We start from the raw sequence: 23,127 nt of genomic DNA, 5'->3' as shown, positions 1-23,127 counted from the left end.
AAACAGGCAAAGGGTTGTGGGGGCTGTAGTCCCCCCCGCTCGGCTGCCGCGTGGTGTTCCGCTCGCGGCGGCGAGGGGGACCAACAGCCGGTGGGGATGCAAGCGCCGACTGCGCTATGGCCAGCGAAATCCCAGAGTCCCCAGTGAGTTCTGAATCAGGATGGTCGCCCCTATGAGAGGAAAAGGCAGGTAGGTAAAGCACACCACAACACAGACAGTTGTAGGGGTTCACCTTGCGGGTTTGTAGTAGCAGGACGCCAAGGTCAAATGTTCTGCCAATACTTTGTCCGGTGCCTCCCGAACTCTGCAGTTAGCTGGTGGAATTGATAGCTGACGTGCTATGGGGAAGGGGGGCCTTCTAAAAATAGGATACACAAGGGGACTTGCAAGGAAGTCCGAGAGCTCCCAAACAAGAGTTAGCGTTGCAAAGGCCTTAGGGCCAAGGGAGCACAGCCAGTTTGTCGTTGGCCGGGCGGGCTATGTTCAGAGCAGTTAGGTTGGCTGCCCCAGTGCGTAAAGGTGCTCCTCATGGTCAGGGACCAACAGCTGGCAGAGACAAGTTCTGGATTGTTGGAGGACTCAAAGTAGGCCTCTCAGGGGGCTTGATGTCCCTTGGCGGCTGCTGGACTTTGGTACAGTTAGAGTCACTACTGGGCTTTTTGGTTTCGGTCTTGGTTGAAGGGCATCCGGTACCCCTGGGATTGGTATGGCACGGCTCCGGTTGGTCCTGTTGCCTCCACATTCGAAGGGGGATTTAGGTTGGGGGGTGGGGGGGCAGGGTCAGGTCTGACCTTCCCGAGTAGGAGTACCTTAGGAGGGTGGGGAGGATGGATCAGACTCTGCAGTTTCAGTGCCTGCAGTTTGCAGAGGTGCAGCTTTTCTACTCCGAGGGTGTTCTTGGGCTACTTGCGCAGGCTGGTCATCCTCCGGGGTTCTTAGAGGCCACACAGCAGCAGGACAAGACATTTCACCTTGATTGTCGAGTCTTGAAGCAGCAGGCAGGGGTTTATGCAAAACTCTGCGGCAGGCCCTCAGTTATCTGGTTCAGCAGCTCTTCTTTGTCCTCTGGCACTCTTTGTCATTAGGTCTATCAGATCTGAAGTTCTGGGCAGAGGGGCGCCACCTAAATACTTTATTTAGGGGTAGTACCAAGTAATAGACAATGTGCTGCCTACCTTTAGGGTGACTACACCCTCTATATTACCACTTCCTGTGGGAAGTGGGCATAGCCTTGACCTAATAAGCTGAGTATCTCCAACACAAGATGGAGGATTTGGAAAAGTGGGGTCTACATCAGCTGTCCCACCTTAGGGGTGGTTCTGGCTAGGTGTGGGCACACCTCCTAATCTAACTAATTTTTCCGCCTGTCCTCCTGCCAGAAGTGGGGTCAGGACAGTGGGTGTTTGCGTCTTCCACTAACTGGAAAGACCTGGGTCGCATTTCAAAGGCTGCATGGACTTTGAAGCTTCCCGCCATGGAAGGCAGTTTCTGCTTGGACAAGGTGTGAAAATCTCCGTCCAGTGAATGCTTTGTTCCCGCCCTCTGAGAGCGAAGCCTGTCACCCAGGAGACCAGAAACATGTCTAGTGGTGGCAGGCTGGCTGAGACCAGTTGGTAACCCCACTAGTAGTCAGTAAGTTTTCAGGGGGCACCTCTAAGATGCTCTCTGGGTGCTTGTATTAATAAATCAGACACTGACATTAGTGCAGGTTTATTAAGACTAGATGTTTGGTACCAAACATTTTGGGGTACAGTGAAGCCATCATAGTGCTCAGGAGCTCGTAATGACAAGTGTTCAGCCCATGTACTCATTATGGCTTCCTTTTTCACTTACAATGTCTAAGAATTGACTTGGACATTGCAGGGTCATATCTGCTCATGCTCAGCACATATGTCCACACTGTAGGAAGGTAGATCCTGACTATGGTTGCCCCCAACTTTTTGCCCTGTGTTTTAGCTGGTTTTTGACATAGTTGGCCTGGGACCCTGCCAATCAGGACCCCAGGCCTACTGCTCTCTCTGTCAAATGGATTCCATGTACCTTAGGAGAAGCGTGGCTCAATGGTTAGAGCGGCAGACCCTGATGCAGAGGTCTGGCCCGGGACAGGGGTTCAATTCCCGCCTCGGCGGCTCTTGAAATCAATTTCCCCGGACCTGATAATTCTCGCCTCGGTGCCTAGTCTAATCATGGGTCCCACTCTGTGACTCTGGGCAATAGCTTGCTTAATCTCCACAACGGCCCCAGCAGCGCTGTGGATGCCTGGCTTCACCTTGGGGGTGCCCAGGAGTGGACATTTCACAGGAAAGCCAGGATGGGTTCCACAGCGGTATGAATACAGCGCTACGAGGCCTCCGGGTAGAAGTGCGCTATATAAAATACACTACATTTACATTTACCAATTGGTACTGGGCCACCTTATCAGACCCTGTAACTCAGGGCATAGGTGTACCCAGGGTCTACCAGGGGCTGCAGCATGTATTATGCCACCCCTGGCTGGCCATCTAAATCTGACACAACTGGCTGCACGACAGCTGGGGCAAGGTGGTGTAATCACCCTTTGCTTTAGATATAGTATACCTATATCTAACCCTAGAATGGACACATAGATTCCTATCAGTCACTCCTATGGCAGGCCCTGACAATCCTGAAGGCAGAGTGCTTGGAATTATGTGAGATGGTGCTCTGGCATGAGCTGAGCCCGTTTGCAGCTTGCGGAACCAGGTCCTAATAGCTGTTCCATGATAACGCGTACCATATACTCTTAAGTGTATTATAATCCTCGCGGTTATATGCTAACTCTGGTATCGCTTTATCAAAACATGTCGAGTAAGGTGTCATACGAATTGGAATACTAACCCCTTGCCAATTCTGGCGACGGGGCTAGCATTCCACCCTTCTAGAGGGACACAACATGTATGTAACTGTGAACCCCGGTTAAAGTTAACTCAAGCCTCAGCATCACAAAATGGATGCTGCCACCACAGACACAAGTCTGACCTCCTGCTGCTGGGAGTCCTTCCAGCGAGGGAGGCTTGGACAAAGGGTTTCCTGTCAGGGGCGGTGCTAGCACCATCCCAGACAGGGTTTTGTGTATCCTGGGTAGGCAGGGCTTTAGAGGAAGGTGACTGCAAGTGGCACCCCGGTGCTCACTATGCATAGGCCGGCTAGAACCAGTTCCAGGGGCACACCAGCGCCTGAGCTGGGGAAAGTCCGGCATGGGAGAGGGGTGTAACCACCCCCCTTCCTGGTCCCACCCATGGGCAGCACCTAGTCGCGTGCCAGCCCCTTTTCCTAGTATAAAGATAGGAGCGGGCCCCCTTCCAAATTAGATCATCTTTGAATCCTGAAACTACTTTCTACGAAAGGAACTCAAGACTTCTTCCTAAGATTTCTCCCTTGTGACTAAGGAGTAGTCACCCTGCACCCGCATGCACCATCTAAGAACACTGCGGTTTGCTGCAGTCCTTCCTCCGGAATCCGACCGACCAGCACGACGAGACCCGGCTTCCCTGGCACCTCTGACCTCTACCTACATCGTCAGCTCAGCTGAGATCCGTGGGTGTGACGAGACTTCGAGGGACCGGCCATCTTCAGAACTGCACGACGCTTCTCCTGCACGACAGCCGAGGGATCCTCGAGTGAGTGCTTTGGGGTTCGAGAAGCCCTGACCCTGAGCAGCTCCAGCACCGAAGTCCAGCCCCCCAGCATCCACCAGATCTGCGTGGGGCCCTTCTGCTCTTTGCTGCTCACCGCGTTGTCTGACTACTTGCCTGCTGGCTTGTGGCCCTCTTGACGACGCTCCACAACGACAACACTGCTGGTCTGGTTGCTCCAGACTGGCCCTTGCTCCCCTCCAACAGAGGAGCACCCCGGACCCTTCTGGTCCACTCCAGACGCCATTTTAAGTCCACCGCGTGGGCTTGCATTTGCCAAGACTTGTTGCCCCAATCCTGGGTCCAGCGACGTCGACAGCAGATACCTTCGTGGGACAGCTCGCACCTCCATCCTGGTCGCCGACAACGCCTCCTGGTCCGTGAGACTGCAGAGCCCAGCGTCGCCCACTCACCTGGTCGAGGTGACTTCGTCCGGTGCCATCCTGGTGCCCATCTGATCACTGGCTAGTGATTCAGGACTTGGTCCCCTCTGCTTACAGGTATCCTCCATCACCGATCCAGGCTTTGATCCCTCCGAATCTCTTCACTGGTCGCCTGCCAGCAACTCCTTCTTTCAGGCTCCATAGACTGCAACGAGGATTCCCGACGTCTTTCCAGACCTATGCAGCCGCAGCCCCTGGGCTAGGTAACCTCAGCATTTCGGTGCTCCAGCATAGCCTCACTATCCAAGGGTCCAGATCCTTTTTCGTTTCAGCTCTACCTAGTCGGATTCGTCCGATAACACTAACTTTACGAAATCTAGCATCCATAGACTTTGTCCCGCATCCCGCGTGAGAGAGCACACTATGCACCCGATCCCCCTAGGCCTCCTGCTAGTAAGCTGAAGGTTCAGTAGTCAAGTCCTAGTGATCCTAAAGTCTATTAGAGTAGTACTTACCTGCTAGTAATTTCGCATTCCACTTTTGTAGTATATGGTTTTTCGTGCCCCTCGGGCATTTGTGTAAATTGTGCGACTTTGAGTATTTTCATAAGAGTTTTGTATTGTGCTTAGCACTCTGTCCTCATAAAGAGTCCAGGGTTGTTGTGTTCTAAATAAATATCCTTTTATTTTCATAACAACTTGTGTGGTGTCCTTTCACTTGGTGTTCAAGGGGTATATGTGATGGTATAACAGCTGGCTTAACACGCCCTCTAGAGTTTAGCCTAAAGACTGCTTTTGTCCATGCTACTAGGATAGCTGGTCTACGGTTGGCTTACAACCAATCATCAATAAGGGTTGTTTGGACTGATACATAGTGATCACTAGAATAGTGAGCACTGCATATCAGGCCAACTTCTCACACACACGAGACATAGTGCACGCTGCCTTCAGGGTATAAGGCCTGCGTTAGGGGTAGCTTACCTATATTGCATGAAGTGTATGTAGGCTTGGCACACAGGGCTGTGTACCATGTCGACTTGTCGGTTTTGTCTGCACTAAGACACGCAGCCTGCAGTGGCAGTTTGCAGGATCTTGGTGAGGGGTCCCTAGGGTGGCACAATTTGTGCTGCAGCCCTAGTGGACCCTCTTTAGTCTCATTGCCCTAGGTACTAGAGGTACCATTAACTAGGAACTTACAGGGGGCTGAAGTTGTGCCAGGTGTGGAACAATGGTACATTTTTGGGAAAGAGCTCTGTCATTTGGGACCTAGATAGCAGGCACCCATTGTACTTTTAGCCATAATCAGGTGTCAGGCAAATAGTGGGCATGACCATGTCAAAAAGAGACACTTTCCTACAAAGATGCTGCAACCAGGGGTGAGCTCGGCAGAGCCCTTGCTCCTCTCACCAATCTTCTCTTGGAGTTTTGGGTCAAACTCTGCATGGGCCCCCGTGCCTGACGCAATCACCCTGCCCCCGTAGACCCAGCCTTCCTGTTGCAGCTCCCAGGAGACTCAGGGTACAGGCCTCAGCAGCCAGGATAAACCCAAGCACATTCGCTGCTGCACCACCAAATAGGGAATCCAAGAGTGGATATTTTCGGGACGAGTATCTTCTCTTCCACCAGCTTGAGATTCAGGAAGCCTGGAGCACCTGGCAGGCTCCCTGAACAACAAAGGCAGACTAACTCAATCATCGATGCCTTTCGTATCACACATGGTGTCTACATCCAGAGGTGGTTCAATGTCTCTCCGAGATTGGGGAGAATCTTGGCTCGATCTGTTCAACACCATCGAGAATGAAAAAATGTCAGCACTACTGTGTGCTGAAGTTTCTAAAGCTACTCTTGATCGGAGACATGTACTGTCTTTCCACTGGTACCACTCCTGCTCGGAGTTCTTTAGAAGTTGAGGACTACCAAGCCCAAGTCATCCTAGAGGCTCCAGAATTGAGCAGGGAGAGTATGGTATCATGAACATCTGAGTATGAGAATTTGCCCTCCAATCAGCCTGCCTTTCATGAGGCCCTCCTGTTGCAGTGGTCTGCACCCAACCGTACACTCACTCCAATTTCATGCCTGAAGATTGAGCAACTTCAATTGACGGTTTTCGATCTCCCTTCCGAAATTAGTGACGTCATCTCGGCAGTGAGGCGTCAATCCACTAAAACTGGGTACGACTGCAATTAGGATACATTTGTGGCCTGGTGTTCCTCAGCGACGTGGTCCCCCTTTCTGTACTCTTGTTGGAGATTTTTTCTGTTTGTTCTATCTTTAGCCTGGCAAGGCTTTGCTTTTGACACTGTTAAGGGATACTTGTTAAATATTTCGGTTTTTCTGCAGGTGCCTGATCAAGCCTCCCTGTTTTGGTCACCGATTGAGACTCGTTTTTTGAAATGTTTACATTTGTTCCCATCTACTTTCAGACATGTGCCTCTTTCTTCTCGATGGTGGTCATCCCCTTTTATATTGGCCAGAGTATCACTCCGCCTGCCTTCTATGCTCCGTCTTATCCTTCTAAGGAGGAGAGACTTCATTGTTTGGATCGTAAAAGGGCTCTCTTCTATATTGATCACACCAAGGACCATCGGTTGGATGGCCCACCCTTCATTGGGTTCACCGGATCGAAGAATAGAATGGCTGTGCAGAAATGGACTGTCTGCATAAAAATCTACTATGCACTGGCATAGAAGCAACCCCCTGATGGTTTACAGGCTCACTCCTCCAGGGCGAAGGCCGCCACTATTGCGTTAGCATGCAGGTCACACGACCTGGTTATCTGCAAAGCTTACCCCTGGACTTTTCTTCACACGTTCATGAAGCACTACTCCTTGGGCAGTCAGGTCCGTCCTGATGGGCATTTCGCCTGTTCGGTACTCCATGACTTTTTGATCTACCCAGTTCGCAGACTCACCACCAAGGAGGTATCTATTCCAAGGTGAGGAATCTGCAGTTGAAAGTCTGTTGTCAGAAGAACATTTTGTTTGGTAGAGACTCTTTATCTAATGTTAGATTCCTCACGATCCTCCTCTCTCTGCAAACTAGGCTTTTCATCCAAAAGATCATGTTAAACTCTGCAAGCTGGTTAAAACAGAAACATTGGGTTTGTTCGTGGTTCTGCATTATCGGTGTGGGAATAGGCACCGAAGGACTTTTGTTACTGTGCCGGGGTGGAGCTTACATTGGTACCGCGACGTCACTGCAGACATGGACAAAACGGGCATGGAGTCAAGTAACGCGACTTTCTGGCACGCAGAGGCGCAGCGCAATATTTTTCAGAGCCTGTCTCATGCCTGGGGAATATTCTATGGTGCGAAATATGCAGTTAGATTGTCTCTACCAGAAGTGTTACCAAAGGTAAATAACTTATTCTTCAGGTTCTGCGGTCACCAATAAAAAGGGAGGAACTGCTTGTTGTCACCTATAAAGGCGTGCAAGAAGAATCCAGAAGTCTAGTAGGTGACATTCTTTGCTTTTGTGTCACTGCGAGCATTAAAACATTGTTCTTTTTTTAATGCAATTATCATATGACAGGTTAGCAGTTTAATTCAAAGTTTAACAGTTGGCTATTGCCTATACATCTCTCTAAGGTCACACTTGTTCTACCCATCCTCCTTATTTTTTAATGAGACATCAGGTTATTTAACTGTATTGATAAAAATGAACCATTGCATTGTTGGGAACTATCTAAACCTTTTCTAAAGTATCAATTTACGCAGATACTAAACTTTCACCTTATACCCACTGATCAACTTCTCCCGTCCCTACCCCTGCAGCTCCCTCTCGCCTTCACTTATTCCTTCCACAGTGTGTTCTATTAGTTATTTATATAAACCACTCACTCATCGACCTATGTAACATGTTTCAGTGGGTATTCCGTAGTTATAGTCAACATTGTTACTAGGATGAATAGCATTCAGCTTTTATTTGTTGGAAATTTTACAAGTATTTTCAAAATATTCGAGAGATCTTTGCTTGACATTATGAACATTTCTATTCATTAGCTCTTTACAACTTCTGTTACAGTTAAGTTACCTTTTCTACTAAATTTAAAGTCCCATTTGTACCATACATTGAAGTGGTATCATCAACAGTAACATATCCAGTATTGCCTTCTCTTTGCCAGCTACGCTTGGATGAGGCACAGGAAGCGGCCTGTCAGGTTTTGAAAATGCAGCTGCAGCAGGAGTTGGAGCTACTAAATGCCTATCAGAGTAAAATCAAGATGCAAGCAGAAGCCCAACATGAACGGGAAATCCGGGAACTGGAGCAGAGAGTGTCACTTCGTCGTGCTCTCCTGGAACAGAAGGTACAAAGCAGAATACAAACATTAAATATGCTTGTGACCGTACACATTTTTGCTGCTGTTGTAAAAGAAAACCTTTTTCTTTGAGCAGTTACCGGATTGTAAATTTCTGGCATTTGTTTTCAGTTATCTAGTATATGCACTGTAGTTGAATTATGTCATTATTCTGTGGTATGCCGTAAAGTGATATATATTATAACTATGTATTATGTATTAAATAGTTAACTCATGATTCACATGGTATATGATGGGATTGTAAATAAGGTTCAGTTCTGATAGATACATCTGCCGTGTGGATTCCTCACCTTGTGAATATCCCCCTTGCGTCAGCAACATTCGGAAATTCTTTTGTAGCCTCGCGCCGACGTGGACTCGGACGTCATAGAGACACGACATCGCTCGCGACTCCACTGGCGTCACCGACGCCTACAATAGGCCCACGCCGGCGTGATGACATCAGTTCCCTTTTTTCCGCGTCGTCGACGCTAACGGTTTAACGGGTTACTCTGTAGCTTCTAGTATCCTATTACTTTGTTTCCTCGATTCTCCATTCTCTGACCCTTTTTGCTCGTGTTGTCATGTCGACAAAGAAGACAGGGTTTAAGCCTTGTAGAGAATGTGGGAAGATGATGTCCGTTACGGACCCTCACCAAGACTGCATATGGTGTTTGAGCTCGGATCACGACGTTGAAGGGTGTTCATCGTGCCAGAAGATGAATCCGAAGGCTCTTCGAGAGAGGGAATCGAAGCTCCTTGTGGCCAAGCTTAAAGCGAGTAAGGTTAGAAAGTCTTCGAAGCACTCGAAGAGATCGAAGTCGAGATCCAGGTCGAGGTCTCGTGAGGCGTCGGCCTCGAAGTCTTTGTCTGACCACTTTTCCGGTTCTCGGAAAAAGCATAAGAAGAGGAGGCATGAATCCCGTCATCATTCAGGGGATAAGTCTGGTTCAAGATCAAGGTCTCCCAGGAGGGTGAAGTCGAAGGTGATTCCTCCACAAGTTTCGGATCATGAAGGTGAGGCTTCGCCTTCGGAGTCGGTGGCCCATTCTCCGACTCCGGTTCCGGATCCGACTCCGGCTCCGTCTCCGGCTCATTCTCCGACCCCGGATGACGCCGATGGAGTTCCTGTTGAAGGAGAGTCTTCGAATCCTGTTGAAGAAACAGATTCAAACCTACCTCGTGGTCATCCTGAGCATCCACCATTCCCGACACCAGGTCAGGACCCTTCTGCGTTTTTAAACGCGATGTATGGTGTTTTCTCTAGATCATGGTTCCCCTCTGGTGCGCCTTCGGGTCCCATGGGTCCTATGTCCTTTAATGTGGGTGTTCCTCACTCATATGCTCCGGCACCATTCATGCTGTTCATGCCAACCCCGACTCCGCTGTGGCAGTACCAAGCTCCACCAGGGTCGACGCCGGTATCGACGCCGGCCCGCCCGAAGTCGATGACTCCGGCTCCGACGTCACCGGCTCCAAGCAAGTCTATGGATCCTCCTTCCAAGCCCTCGGATTCGGTTCCGAAGTCGGCTCCGGCGCCGTCGGATTCGGCTTTGGATTCGGCTGCGCTTCGAGTTAAATTCAGGTCTCGAAGAGAAGCTCAACGTCTGCTTGAACAAAAGAGGGTTGATGAGTCTTCTTCTGACATGGAGGAAGGTGAGCTGGATGGGGGCAGTGTCGACGACCTGGCAGAGGCAAGTGGTCTTGAGTTTTCCCCGGAATGGTCTTTGCCTTCGGGATCTGATACACCCTCCAGGGATGTTCAACCAAATCATGTAGTCATGAAGAAGGCAGCTGGACTTTTGGGTTTGTCTTTGCCTACTGTCGAATTTAAGTCGAATTTACTGACTGAGGTTCTTCATTCTCCAAGTTCAGCAGTGGAGCCTTTACTTCCATTTAATGAAGCCTAAAAGGAACCCATTATGGAGGTATGGAAAAAGCCTTTTTCTGCTCCTGCAGTTTCCAAAAACGTGGCTAGGAGATATAGGGTGGCTCCTGAGGACCCTGCATTCTTGTCATCACACCCGTCTCCTGAGAGCTTGGTGATTCAGGCTGCATGTTCTAAAAAGTTGATTGGGGCTTTTCCGCAGGTGCCTGGCGACAAAGAGGCCAAGAAACAGGACCAAATTGCTAAAAAGACTTTTTCTTCGGCTAGTATGGCACTGAAATCTTCTAATGCCACTTGCCTTATGGGAAGATACATTCATGCTCTAATGGACTCTATGCGTTCATTAATCCCTAAGGTTCCTGAGGATAGCAGAAAAGACTTTGAGGAAGCCTTGTCTGACTCTCAAGCGGCTGCCCGTCAAGTCATCCAAAGCGGGCTTGATACTACGGATTCAGTGGCAAGGATCATGGGCACGGCGGTTGCCACTAGGCGTTCAGCCTGGTTGAAGTCATCTGATTTTTCAACTGATGTGCAATCTGCTTTATTGGATTTGCCTTTCGATGGTGAGGGGCTCTTTGGAAGGAAAGCAGATGCTGTCCTTGGAAAGATTCAAGGACAGCAGGGCAACGGCTAGATCTCTTGGCCTTCAGGTCAGAGGTTCTACGACCAGGAAATGTAGAGGTTTTGGCCGCTCCTTTCGTTCATATAGACAAGGGTAGCAGCAGCAACAACAGCAGCAGCAGCAGAATACCTTGTATAGATCATACAGGGGGAAGCAGAGAGCACGTCCTCGAGGGCGTCAGCCCAATTCCTCCTCCTCCTCCACCAACCCCCCAGCCACAGAAAAGCAGCCCTAGATCCGCCATTCAGGATCATGTAGGCCCAGTGGGGGGCCGGCTTACCCACTTTCTACGAGATTGGGAATCGGTTACATCAGATCTTTGGGTTCTCAATCTCGTAGAAAATGGGTATGCCCTTCCCTTTCGGGAATTCCCTCCCAATTACCCTCCTTGCCAAGGGTATTGCTCAGAGGAACATCTGTTTCTCCTTCAGGAGGAAGTCTAAACTCTATTGAGGAAAGGTGCAATAGAGGTGGTCTCAGATGGAGGGGCAGGTTCTACACCCCCACCTCCAGACATTACACCTTCATGCCTGGAGATTGAGCGGGGCAACCTGAATTCCTTTTCCCTCCCGCCTGACGTTGTGGATGTCATCTTATCCGCCAGGCGTGACTCCACTAAGTCCATCTATTCTTATAGATGGTCGAAATTTGTTGAGTGGTGTAGGGAGAAGTCTATTGACCCTGTGAGAGCCCATTTGTCTGAAGTTCTCCAGTTTGCCTCTCTCTTGCGCAACAGGGGCTTGCTGTTGCTACTGTGAAGGGCTACCTTTCGGCGCTGTCAGCTTTTCTCTGCTTGCCTGACCAGCCGTCTCTTTTTAAGTATCCCGTGGTCTTGAGATTTTTGAAGGGCCTCACAAATAAGTTCCCTCCTTCACCTTTTATTGTGCCTCAGTGGGATTTAAATCTTGTTTTATCCTTTCTGATGGGTGCTCCATTTGAGCCTCTTCACAAATGTCCCATGAGGCTTCTTACATTTAAAACTGTCTTCCTCGTTGCAATAACCTCGGCAAGGAGGGTAAGTGAGCTTCAAGCTCTTAGTTCCAAGCCCCCTTTCCTGACCATTCATAGTGATCGAATGGTTCTCAGGACCAGGGCTGCTTTTCTGCCTAAGGTGGTGACTCCTTTCCATTTGGGTCAGTCCATTACCCTACCTTCCTTTTATCCTACCCCTCACCCTTCTAAGGAGGAAGAGAGACTGCACCGTCTGGACCCTAAGAGAGCGGTTTCCTTTTACTTGGACAGATCCACGGATTTTCGTTTGGAGGACCAGCTTTTCGTTGGGTTTGCTGGTTGCAAGAAGGGGAAGGCGGTCCATAAAAGAACCCTATCAAGATGGATCGTTCTCTGCATTAAGATCTGCTACTCTTTGGCCGGTAAGGAACCTCCAGAGGGTATAAGGGCTCATTCTACAAGAGCTAAGTCTTCGACCTCTGCGTTGGCTAGAGGTGTGCCTGTTGAGGATATTTGTAGAGCGGCAACTTGGTCTTCCCTCCACACTTTCGCGAAGCATTACTGCTTGGATACCGAAGTCAGGAGGGACGGCCACTTTGCGCGCTCTGTCCTTCAGGATTTCCTGGTTTAGAAGAGTGGACACCCTCCTCCGGGAGTGGGGACTGCTGTGGGACTCTAATCACAAGGTGAGGAATCCACACGGCAGATGTATCTATCAGAAGAACAAGTTACTTACCTTCGGTAACGCTTTTTCTGGTAGATACAATATCTGCCTGTGGATTCCTCACTGACCCACCCGCCTCCCCGTTGTCCACTCTTCTATGCCAGAGTTATTGTACTGTAATGTATATTTATTTTGTTCAAGGAAATGTATCAATTGCTTTCCTGCATTTGCTTTACACTGTGTGTTTTGCCTTGACTATTGTATACTGTGTATACTTTGTATAGATCTACTGTCATTGGTCCGTCCGTGTGCCTCGATGGCACGGAAAAAAGGGCGGAACTGATGTCATCACGCCGGCGTGGGCCTATTGTAGGCGTCGGTGACGTCAGCGGAGTCGCGAGCGATGTCGTTTCTCTATGACGTCCGAGTCCACGTCGGCGCGAGGCTACAAAAGAATTTCCGAATGTTGCTGACGCAAGGGGGATATTCACAAGGTGAGGAATCCACAGGCAGATATTGTATCTACCAGAAAAAGCGTTACCGAAGGTAAGTAACTTGTTCTTCTCTTCCAGGGGATCCTCATCAATAGTCATAAGCATTAGAATATTCCCGCCCATGCGCGGGACCCCGGAAACACTATATTATATGTGCCCCACATATATATACTCATTTTTTTTTTTTTTTTTTTTTTTTTTTTTGAAGACGTTTATTAATGTTCAAAGGTACAGTACACATAGCAAAGCCTACAACCCTGCGGGCCGGCTGCAAATGAACGGTAAATCGTGGGTGTGTGGGCCATCACAAAAAGGGCATGTCATTGCGTCCCTTGTGTCCCCGGTGTGCTAGGACATGGAGAAGATAATCACAATTTCTTAGGTCAAGAAAGGGAAAGTCCATAAATGACGCCTCATTTTTCATTTTTCCTAGAACTGAGCCATAAAATTGGCAAACTAAACAAAACAGTTCGTATCGGTGCGTCCCAATGTTCCTATCGCGGCTTCCCCACTCGAAGTCTGTCCCACAGGCACGGTGTTAGTAGGTGCCACCTCTGTACGGTGTGTTGTTTGCCGATGCTGTTACAGTGCAACTGGAGGTCAGAGGTGTGCGCGCGCAAGTGTGCCTGAACTTGGAGTGGGATAGCCCCTGCGGGCCATGATGTGCCATCGGTCGCCGGCCTTGTTAGTGGAGCATGTGGCATTCAGGTGGAGGAGCCTCGCTGCCGGTGTGGCCATCAGCGTCCACGCCTGCAGTCGCCATCCGTAGTGCCGTCAGCGGCTCCTGCCCACTTCAACACGAGGGGGCAGAGAGGCCACCGTCCGTGAGCAGGGGTCCGATACTACAAACATGTAAACATATATGTGATAGTGGGTGGGGGGGGGGTGGAGTGTGCTTGCGGGGGCGATGTCAGCAGTTTTATGCTTGGGGCGCGCTGCTGGGCAATGGCCGCTGACGGGCGCCTGCGTGGGCGTTGGGTCGTATCCGAGGTTTACGCGCTGGCTGTTTCTTGTCTGCGTCAGGGGGGGGGGGGTAGGGTGGGGGGGGGGTGGCGCCGCTTGCGATGATTCCTGCGATACAGCATTAGCCCCTGTGACCCACCTCCGGCCTCACCTAGTCTACGTGAGCCCTCTGACAGTGCCCTCCCCCTTCAGGGACCCCAGGATGCCATCCCAGAGCTGAGCTATCGGGAACTGCCGCAGGCCCGCCATTTCTTCCCGGCGGAGCGCCGTGCCTTCCGCCCCGGCCCAGTTGGTAAAGGATGCGAACCAGTGTTTTGGGGTGGGTGGTTCCCGCCGCTTCCAGTGTCGCGTAATCAGCCGTTTGGCCGTAACGAGGCCCAGATCCCAGAACCGTGCCTGCGTTTTGTTTAGCTTGGTTCTTTTATAGAGGCCGAGGATGCACGCCTCCCACGTGTCCGGCAGGCCCGGGCCCGTGCTGTGATTCAGGAGTGAGGTCACCTCCCCCCAGTACGCGGTCAGGGTTGGGCAGTGCCAAAGCATGTGCAGGATGTCTGCGCCTAACAGGTCACATCTGGGACAAGCAGCAGTGTCGACTGCGAAGTATCTGTTTATTCTGTCTGGCGTTAGGTATGCCTGGTGCAAGATGTATAGTTGGATGACACGGAAGCGGGAGTTGCGGGGGATGTTCACGGGGCTAGCCAGTACTAGGTTCCACTCCTTGTCCGTCCAGTCCCTCCCACGGTGCGCCGCCCATTTAGCCCTAATCTGCTGCGTGGGTTTCTGCGTGTGGATAAGAAGCGCCTGCGCCAACCAATGCGTGACGTGCGAGCCTCTGCCCATTACATGTAGATATTGGACCAAGTGGTGCATTGGCGGTTCATCCTGGATGTCACCCCAGGAGTCAGTGTATGCCCGCAGTACCGATGCATGGAGTAGGAACTGCCCGGCCGGGAGTCCCGTGGTGTCAGATAACTCCGCAAATGAGAGCAGGACTCCGTCGGAATACAGGTCACCCATGGTCTCTACACCAGCCGTGACCCAGTGGTCCAGTTTGCGCTGCGTAACCATCCCGCTCCTCCTGGGGGTGCCCAGCAGGGGGAGGGCAGGAGCATATGGCCTGGTATTGTGCGTCAGCTTCAGGCTGCGGAGAAAGCATTTGCGGGCCACGGCCACATGCATGGGCAGGGGACGGGGTCCCTTGGTCAATGGGTGAAACAGGGCGCAGGTCTGGGGATGTGTCCACTGGTAGTCCGCAGTGGCCGTATCGTCCAGATGTGCATCGCTGAGCCAGTACGTCACCCATTGGAGCTGCGCGGCCAGGTAATACAGCTCCATGTTGGGGACAGCCAGTCCGCCCTCCGCGGTCGGGGAGTACAGTTTAGCCAGCGCCACTCGAGGTCGCCCCGTGTTCCAGATCAAGCCACGGAGCATTGATTCCAGATCGCGGAATATCCGCGTGGGGACATACGTGGGGATATTCGCGAAGTAGTATAGCAGCCTAGGGAGCGCTATCATTTTAGTAAGAGCGATGCGGCTGGGCACGTTCAGCGGAAGGGTTTTCCAGAAGGACATCTGGGCTCGCAGAGAAGAAATGGCGCGCACCAGGTTGCCCTCTAGTAAATCCTGTGGGTCTCTGTAGATGTGCAGTCCTAGGTATTTAAACGTGGTCGGGTACCAAGCGAGCCCGGCCCCTCCAAGATGCACATCGCATTCCTCCTGATCACGGTTAAACGAGTATGCCCCGGACTTGGCCCAGTTGACCCTGAGGCCCGAGACCTCTGCGAAGTTCTGGAAGACGTCCGATAGCTCGGCTGGCACCGCGGTGAGGTCCCGCACATAAAGCAGCAGGTCATCTGCGTAGAGTGAGACTATGTGCGTTCCGTCAGCCAATGGGATCCCCCATTCCGCTCCTCTGTCCCGTAGCAGAGCTGCTAGTGGTTCGATGGCTAAGGAGAAGAGGAGGGGGGACAGGGGGCAGCCTTGCCTGGTGCCTCTGCGCACCTCGATCTTCTCCGACAGCAGCCTTCCCGTCCGCACTCGGACACTGGGTCTCTGGTAGAGCAGACCGACCATGTCGGCAAATGCATCTCCCACCTCAAATCTGTCCAGCACGGCTCCCAGGTATGGCCACTCTACCGAATCGAAGGCCTTCTCCAGGTCCAGGACCAGGCACCCCGATCTAGGCCAATGCGTCAGAGCCGCTTCCTGAATCCGGAAGAGGCGGCGTAGATTACGAGACGTGCTCCGCGCCGGCATGAAGCCATTTTGATCGGCGTGTATCAGAGTAGGTGCCTCCAGGGCCAGGCGGCGGGCCAGGAGTGAGGTGAAAATTTTATAATCGGTATTTAGCATGGCCAACGGTCTGTAGGACCCCATGAGTGCGCCATCCCTGCCTGGCTTCAGCAGCGAGACCAAGTTTGCCTCGTTAAGCGAGTCTGGGAGTGTTGATTCTTCCATTGCTGTGTTGTACAACTTGAGCAACTCCGGAACCAGCGTGTCTGAACACGCCTTAAAAAATTCGGCGGGCAGTCCATCCGGGCCAGGTGATTTGCCGTTGGACAGTGCGAAGATGGCCTCGCGTATTTCATCCGCGGAGAATGGCGCTCCCAGGGCGTCCTGTTGTGAGCCTATAAGGGAGGGCAGCGGGATGTCCGACAGGTATTCTGCTATGTAGGCCGCAGTTACTCTCAGTTGCGACTTGTATAGGGCCCGGTAGTGTCCCACAAACGCTTGGTGTATCCTATTTTGGGTGTACACTAGGTCTCCCTCAGCTGTGCGGATGACGGAGACCGGCTCCGTGCGTTCCTCCTGCCTGACTAACCAGGCCAATAGCCTGCCGGGCTTGTCACCGTGCTGGTGTACCCGCGCCGAATGGGCCGCAAAGTTGACGTGCCGCAGCCGTTCCAGTAGCGTTTCGTGCTCCGCCCGGGCCGCCTGCAGCCGGTCACCTGCACCCTCCACCGCCTCCTGCTCCCCGCCGAGTAGGTCCGCCTCCACCCTGCGCAAGTCCTCCTCCAACTTCCACCGTATGCTCCCCTGAGTGCTCAGGCAATGTCCCCGTACCACCACCTTGAATGCGTCCCACTCTACTCTCGGGGAGGATGCTGTATCTGAGTTATCTTCGAAGTATTGCGCTACGCTGGCCTGTAGGGAATCTCTAAAGGGGGCGTCTAGCAGTAATGCAGGTTGCAGTCGCCACGTGGGGATTGGCGGGCGCGGGCGTTCCCAGGCCATGTGCAGTGTATGGGGGTTGTGGTCGGAGTGTGTCCTACCCAGGTATTGTGAGTCAGTGATATGGGGCAACATGTCCGCTGACACCATGTATCTGTCGAGGCGGACATGTAATGCATGCGCTCCTGAGAAGTACGAGTACACCCTAGTGTTCGGATTGTGCGCACGCCATGCATCTTTCAGACCCCACTGGGTCGCCCACTGTGTGAGTGCCCTCGTGGCCCCCTGGGGTGTCGCCTCTGGCCTCGGCGGGACCGAACGGTCCAGCACTGGGTCTAGTACCGCGTTATAGTCGCCCCCCAGGATCCATGGGACGCCGTGCCAGGGCGCTAATTTCCCTGAGATATGCGCCAGGAAGGTGCCCTGATCCGTGTTTGGGGCGTAAATGGACGCCAGGACCACTGGTTGCCCGTCTATGCGACCCTTCACCAGGACATACCTCCCCTCCGCGTCTATGTGTACGTCCGACATCACGAAGGGGGTTCCCGGTTTTACCCATAGCAGCGCCCCGCGGGCGTACGAGGAGTATTCAGTGGCATACAGTTGTCCCCTCCATCTCCGCCTCAGCGCTGTCACCTCCGCCCCACTCAGGTGTGTTTCCTGCAATAGCGCGACCTGCACGTTCTGCCTCTTCAAGTAGGAGTAGATTTGGTACCTGCGCGCGGGTGTGTGCATACCTCTAATGTTCCACGTGCATATTTTTATGGCAGACATTGCAGCAATATACATTCCCCCCTGACCCTCCCAATAGCAGCGGCATCACCAAAGGCCCCAGCAGTGGCTCCCCCAGCTCTTCCGTTCCCACCCCCCACATTACACTCAGCAAAGTTTGGGTAAACATAAGGACAGGGAAAAAAAACAGTAAAGAACAACAACCAACAGCGGGCTAACCCCACTAAAATACCAAAAGGGCAGTGGCGGAACGGGCCACCGTCCATACTCTCAAGAGAGAGGAACAGTCTCGCTTTGTTCAAGGGGCAGTGTGTGCTAAGCACAAGTTCGGCAGGATGTATGTATAGTCAGTTTTAGGGGAAGCAGGCCGCTTCCCTGAGCCATACAATGCAGGACAATAGTGGCCGCCCACTGCGGTCCAATGCTCCAAATCGCCCATCCTGTATGCGACCAGGCGCAGATGCGCGCTAAAGGACCACCCCTTCAACGCCCTCCCAGCCTACCACTAGTGCCATAAGGGCATTACTCACTGTTCCAGGTGTCCACAGTTCGATCAGCTGGCAGGGGGGGGGGGGGGGGGGGGGCGGCCCCAGCAGTGGCGGGCGCCGATTGCGCACCATCGTCCAGGCGACCACTGCCAACCCCTCCCTCGTCATGGCAAGGCCAATGCAGACATCCCCCGTAGGGTCAGTGGATCAGGTCTGAGGTTTGCGGCGTGACGATGGGCAGTTCCATCGAGATCTGTGAGTTCGGGATCCCGTATATGGCCTCGTCGTCGTCGCTGGGTACCGGCTGTCGGCCGTCCTCCTGGGCCGTCTCATGGGAGGATGAGTTACTTATTTGGGAGACCTTCTGCAGTGCATCGCGCTGTTCTCGGAGCATCTGGTCCAGTGTGGGGGAGAGTCCCGCCCCCTCCTCCGCGCGTTGGGACTGTTGGGTCCTGTGCCTGCGGCGTCGTCGTGGTGCTCGTGGCCTGGTCCTCGTCTCGCCTCCGTGAGAGTGTTTCGGTGCCGTGTCCGTGCCTCCGTCCAGCCACTCGTCGGCCTCCTCGGGTGTGTTGAAGAAGTAAGTGCTAGCTCCCGCCACCACTCTCAGCTTGGCAGGGAATAGTAGGGAGTACTTGAGGCCCGCGGTGCGCAGTCTCCTCTTCACTGCCATGAAGTCGTGCCTCTGGCGCTGCACCTGGATGGTGTAGTCGGGGAAGAACATGATCAACGCGTTATCAATGCGCACCTCGCCCAGTCGCCGTGCCTCACGCAGCACCGTGTCTCTGTCCCTATAGTTCAGTATCCTGAAGAGCAGCGGCCTCGGGTTGGTGCCGGTGGTGTAGGGTCTCGTTGGCACCCGATGTGCGCGCTCCACGACGAAGTGCGGTGACAGCGAGCCTTCGGGCAAAAGTGTCCGTAGCCATTCTTCCACATGTTCAGCCGGGCGGTTCCCTTCCCATTTCTCCGGAACCCCCACAAGTCTAATGTTGTTGCGTCTCGCCCTCCCTTCCGCGTCCTCAGCCCTGTCCTCCAGGAACTCCACTCTGTTCAGGAGGTCCTGTACGTGTCTGTCAGTCTGGGTGACCTTGGGCTCGATCTCCTTCACTGCGCCTTCCAGGGTCTTGGTTCGGTCGGACAATTTCCTATGGTCATCACGCAGGAGGGTCAGGTCCACTGCGACCCCATCAATTTTGGACTCCAGGGAGGTTCTAGTTTGCTGGAGTGACTGCTCCATCCGTTCCACCGCTGCCAGCACGCTGTCAAGCCTCGCAGCCAGTTGCTCGGCGGCCATTTTGTGTGCCCGCTTGTCCGTCTTCCCCTTCGGCAGGGCCCCTCCGGTCCCGGTGCGGGTCCGCACTCCCCCGGACATGTGCGGGTGGCGCCTGTCCTGCGGGGTCGGCCCCTGGCGCTGCTCCAGTGACGGTGTCCCCTGAGGCGCTACGTCCCTGGGTTGGGGCCCCGCGAGCGCTGGCAGGTCCCTTTGGTTAGGCCGTCATTGTTGTCCCCTAGGGGGGGGGGTCCTCCAGCGGGCGGCCTTGCGCGGGGCCTCGGCGCAGGCGGGGGTGCCCTGTCCCCTCCTTCGCCCGCGCTCGTCCCTGGCGGTCCGCGGCCGCGCCGACTGCCCCCCGGATTGCTAGCGGGTCGTGGCCCAGTCACTCCGCCCCAGTTGTAGTGGGGGCCGGGGGGGCCGGCACTGTGCGTGAGTCCGAGGGGTCCAGGCGTCGCGAACGGGTCCGACCACCGGTTCCGGCCTGGGTCACAGCCTCTCGTGTGCCTCGCCGACCCTCAGGCAGTGAGTGTCCCCGTGGGGGGGCCCCGCAGGCGGGCCCGGCGTGAGGCACACCGTCGCGTGTCTCCACCTCGGGGGGGGGCGGTCAGCCTGTCTCCGGCAGTGGTGTGGCGTCCAGGCGAGGGGAGGGACGGTCAGCTGTGCTGCGGGTCTTGGGGCCGCAATGCCCGGGCCGTCGCTCCGCGTGGGCTCCTCTATGCTGGCGGGCGCAGGAGGGACTCACCGGGTGGCTCCGATGGCTGCACTGCGTCTCGTAGAGGGGCCCCCGCTGGTCGGGGCCGCCACGTCACCGGCGCCTCTCCGGGGGAGATCTCCACGCCTCGCCTGCCCCAGATGTGCCCCAGGTGTGTCCTCCGGAGGTCCAAGGAGCAGGGCAGCAGTCGCGCGACGGCCGCGATGTGGGGGCTGGGGGCCCACTTCCCGCTTGGTCCGGGCCCCCCGCTGGAGTCCTGCTGCAGGTCAAGGTGATCGCCGGGCCACCGGAGGTTGCTCTCAGCGCGGCAGCAGCCGGCCAGGGGGCCACGGACAGTGTGGCGTGGCCTACCAGTTGGGGCCTGTGAGCTGGGCCCAAGCCTCGGACTCCCGCAGTTGCCCCGCCGGCCAGGTGTCAGCGGATCCCGCAGGAGGTCCGCAGGATAGGTCGGGGTCAGCCTCGTCGGAGCCCCGAAATGAGAGTCGGCCAGATTGCCGAGGAGAGCTCCGGGAGGGTCCGCCAGCAGTTTCGGGCGGCTAGGATTTAATTTGGCGGAGAAACGGCTCAGGGAAGGGGAGCTTGGCACGGAGCTCTACCCTAACGCGTCCTCCGCCATTGCGTGCTTAGCCACGCCCCCCCCCACATATATATACTCATATATATAAATGTATAAAAACATTCAATAGCAGCCAAATAACATCAGAGCTGAAATATGCTGTGAAGAATTTCCACCATACATGAATAATATGCATTAGAAACATGAGAAACAACACCAAAGATTGTTTAGAAACTGTTTTAATGCTCAGATAGCAGTAGAAATTCTTATAACTCACTGAAAGCATAGAAAGCTCCCAGGCTGCATTGCAAGCACACAGTCTAAAAAGACTGAAAAGCTAACCTGTAGATGCATAGTAATAAACTGACACCGTGCCTTTAAGGCACCCATGACCCCCAGTATCCCATCATGCCTCAGGGGTGACAGTTAGGTCAGTTGTTCTTTCTGGCTCCTTCAGGAAGGATTCTGGTTACACAGCTCCACAAATTTCTGTTTTCTGACAGAAAATTACTACACTTTTAACAACTTTTTTACTTACTTTGACATTTAACACCTAGTCAAGTAAGAAACTGTCTTTTTCAGTCAGTTTAGTGAACATTTTCAACTGAGAATGCCTTCACTTTTTGACAAATGTCCTTCTTGTGGCAACAAGAAGGCAAAATCGGACAACCACGACGTCTGTATCCTGTGTCTGCCTGAAGAACATGATCCAGGCACCTGTCCTCATTGTGAGCACCTGTCAGGAAGAACTCTCAAAGACGGAGAGGATTCGCATTTATGGCCTGGCTCACAGCTCATCCAGAGGAAGGGCTCCGGTGAAGGGCTCCAAGAAGGCTAAAACATCTTCAAAAGAGAAGACTTCACACCCTTCAGCTTCAGCGTCGGGCTCAGCGCTGGGAAAAGAACCACCGGTGGGTCATCTCTCTTCAAAACTACCGTCGACGGCGGGCTCGCCGTCGAAGAGAAGACCAGGTACGTCGACGAAGTCGAATCCAGTTCCGTCATCGAAATCCCCTCCAGCATCGTCAACCAGGCGGCGAACGGTGTCGAGGGAGGTCACTCCGCCGCCAACTGGGCGACGTTCGGCGTCGAGGAATGTGACTCCGCCACCGTCAACCAGGCGACGACCGGCGTCGAGAAGTGCGGCGTCGAGATCCAAGACCCCTCCGCCGTCGTCAACCCGGCGACGATCGACGTCGAGGGAGGTCGTTCCTCCGCCGTCGTCATCCAAGCGACGACCGGCGTCGAGAAGCGTGACCCCTCCGCTGTCGTCTAAGAAACGACGTTCGGCGTCGAGGAACAAGACCCCTCTGCCGTCGACAAGAAAACATTGGTCGGCGTCGAGGAGGCATTCTCCGTCACCATCTCGTCGACGCTCGGCGTCGAGGGTGACCAATACCCCTCCGCCGTCGTCGCACAGACATTCGACGTTGAGAGAGAGGACTCAGTCGACGGCTGGTCATCGCCGTTCGGCGCCGAGAGAGGCTCCGTCGACGGCTGGTCATCGCCGTTCTGTGTCGAGAGAGGCTCCGCCGCCGGCTGATCATCGCCGTTCGGCGTCGAGAGATCGTAGATCCTTGCATCGATCGCCGTTGAAGCATTCGATGTTGAGATTGATGGTTCCGCCGACTCCCCAGAGGCATTCGGCGTTGAGAGAAAGACATCCGACGCTGCAACGCTCGACGTCGAGGCATTCAGAAAGAGCTCGATCGTCGTCGAGAAACTCTGTAATCATGGTGACGGAGTCAGCTTCTCGCCATTCCACGTCAGTCTTCTGGCTCTATGACAACATCCTCAAGATCCAGAAGTCCTGTCCACAGATCGCCTGTACGGCAGCCAGATCCTTCGGCTGCGGAGGTCAGACTGTCACCTAGATGGTACAAGTCCTTGGATCATTGGCGAGAGTCAGGGGCTGCCAGACGTATGCAAGAGTATGTCAGTCCTCAGCACAGATCTGCTCTCCAGAGGCTGGTGGAGGAAATGGACAGACGCAGTCCCCCCCAGGCGCCAAGCAAGCAGATCGCCTGTCAGACGACCAACCAGATCCCGCTCTCCCAGAAGGGAAGATCCAGTTAGATCTCGTTCTCCCAGAAGAGAGGATCCGGTCAGATCTCATTCACCCAGAAGAAAAGATCCGGTCAGATCTCGCTCTCCTAGAAGGGAAGAACACCCAAGGAGATCACAGGAGAGGAGGCACGGTGCGCACCGTAGACGTCGAAGAACTCCGTCTACTTCATCTACCTCTTCTACCAGGTCTTCCAAGAGGGATTACTCTCCTACGATA

At 53.7% G+C, this 23,127-nt stretch overlaps 1 protein-coding gene across 2 annotated transcripts in view; it reads left to right on the top strand.

The window, feature by feature from the left end:
- Positions 1 to 23,127, top strand: part of TAOK1 (TAO kinase 1) — a 1,246,355-nt gene that overhangs the window by 1,168,713 nt on the left and 54,515 nt on the right. For both annotated transcript variants that reach the window (XM_086955104.1, XM_086955103.1), the window contains exon 19: positions 8,159 to 8,341. In XM_086955104.1, coding sequence (XP_086811230.1) covers positions 8,159 to 8,341 — 183 coding nt within the window. The remainder of the gene's footprint in view (positions 1 to 8,158; positions 8,342 to 23,127) is intronic.

This window comes from Lissotriton vulgaris, chromosome 2_1 (genome assembly GCF_964263255.1).
Source record: "Lissotriton vulgaris chromosome 2_1, aLisVul1.2, whole genome shotgun sequence".
Taxonomy (NCBI): domain Eukaryota; kingdom Metazoa; phylum Chordata; class Amphibia; order Caudata; family Salamandridae; genus Lissotriton; species Lissotriton vulgaris.
Note: the sequence above shows the minus strand (reverse complement) of the source record. Positions and strands in the feature narration are given on the sequence as shown.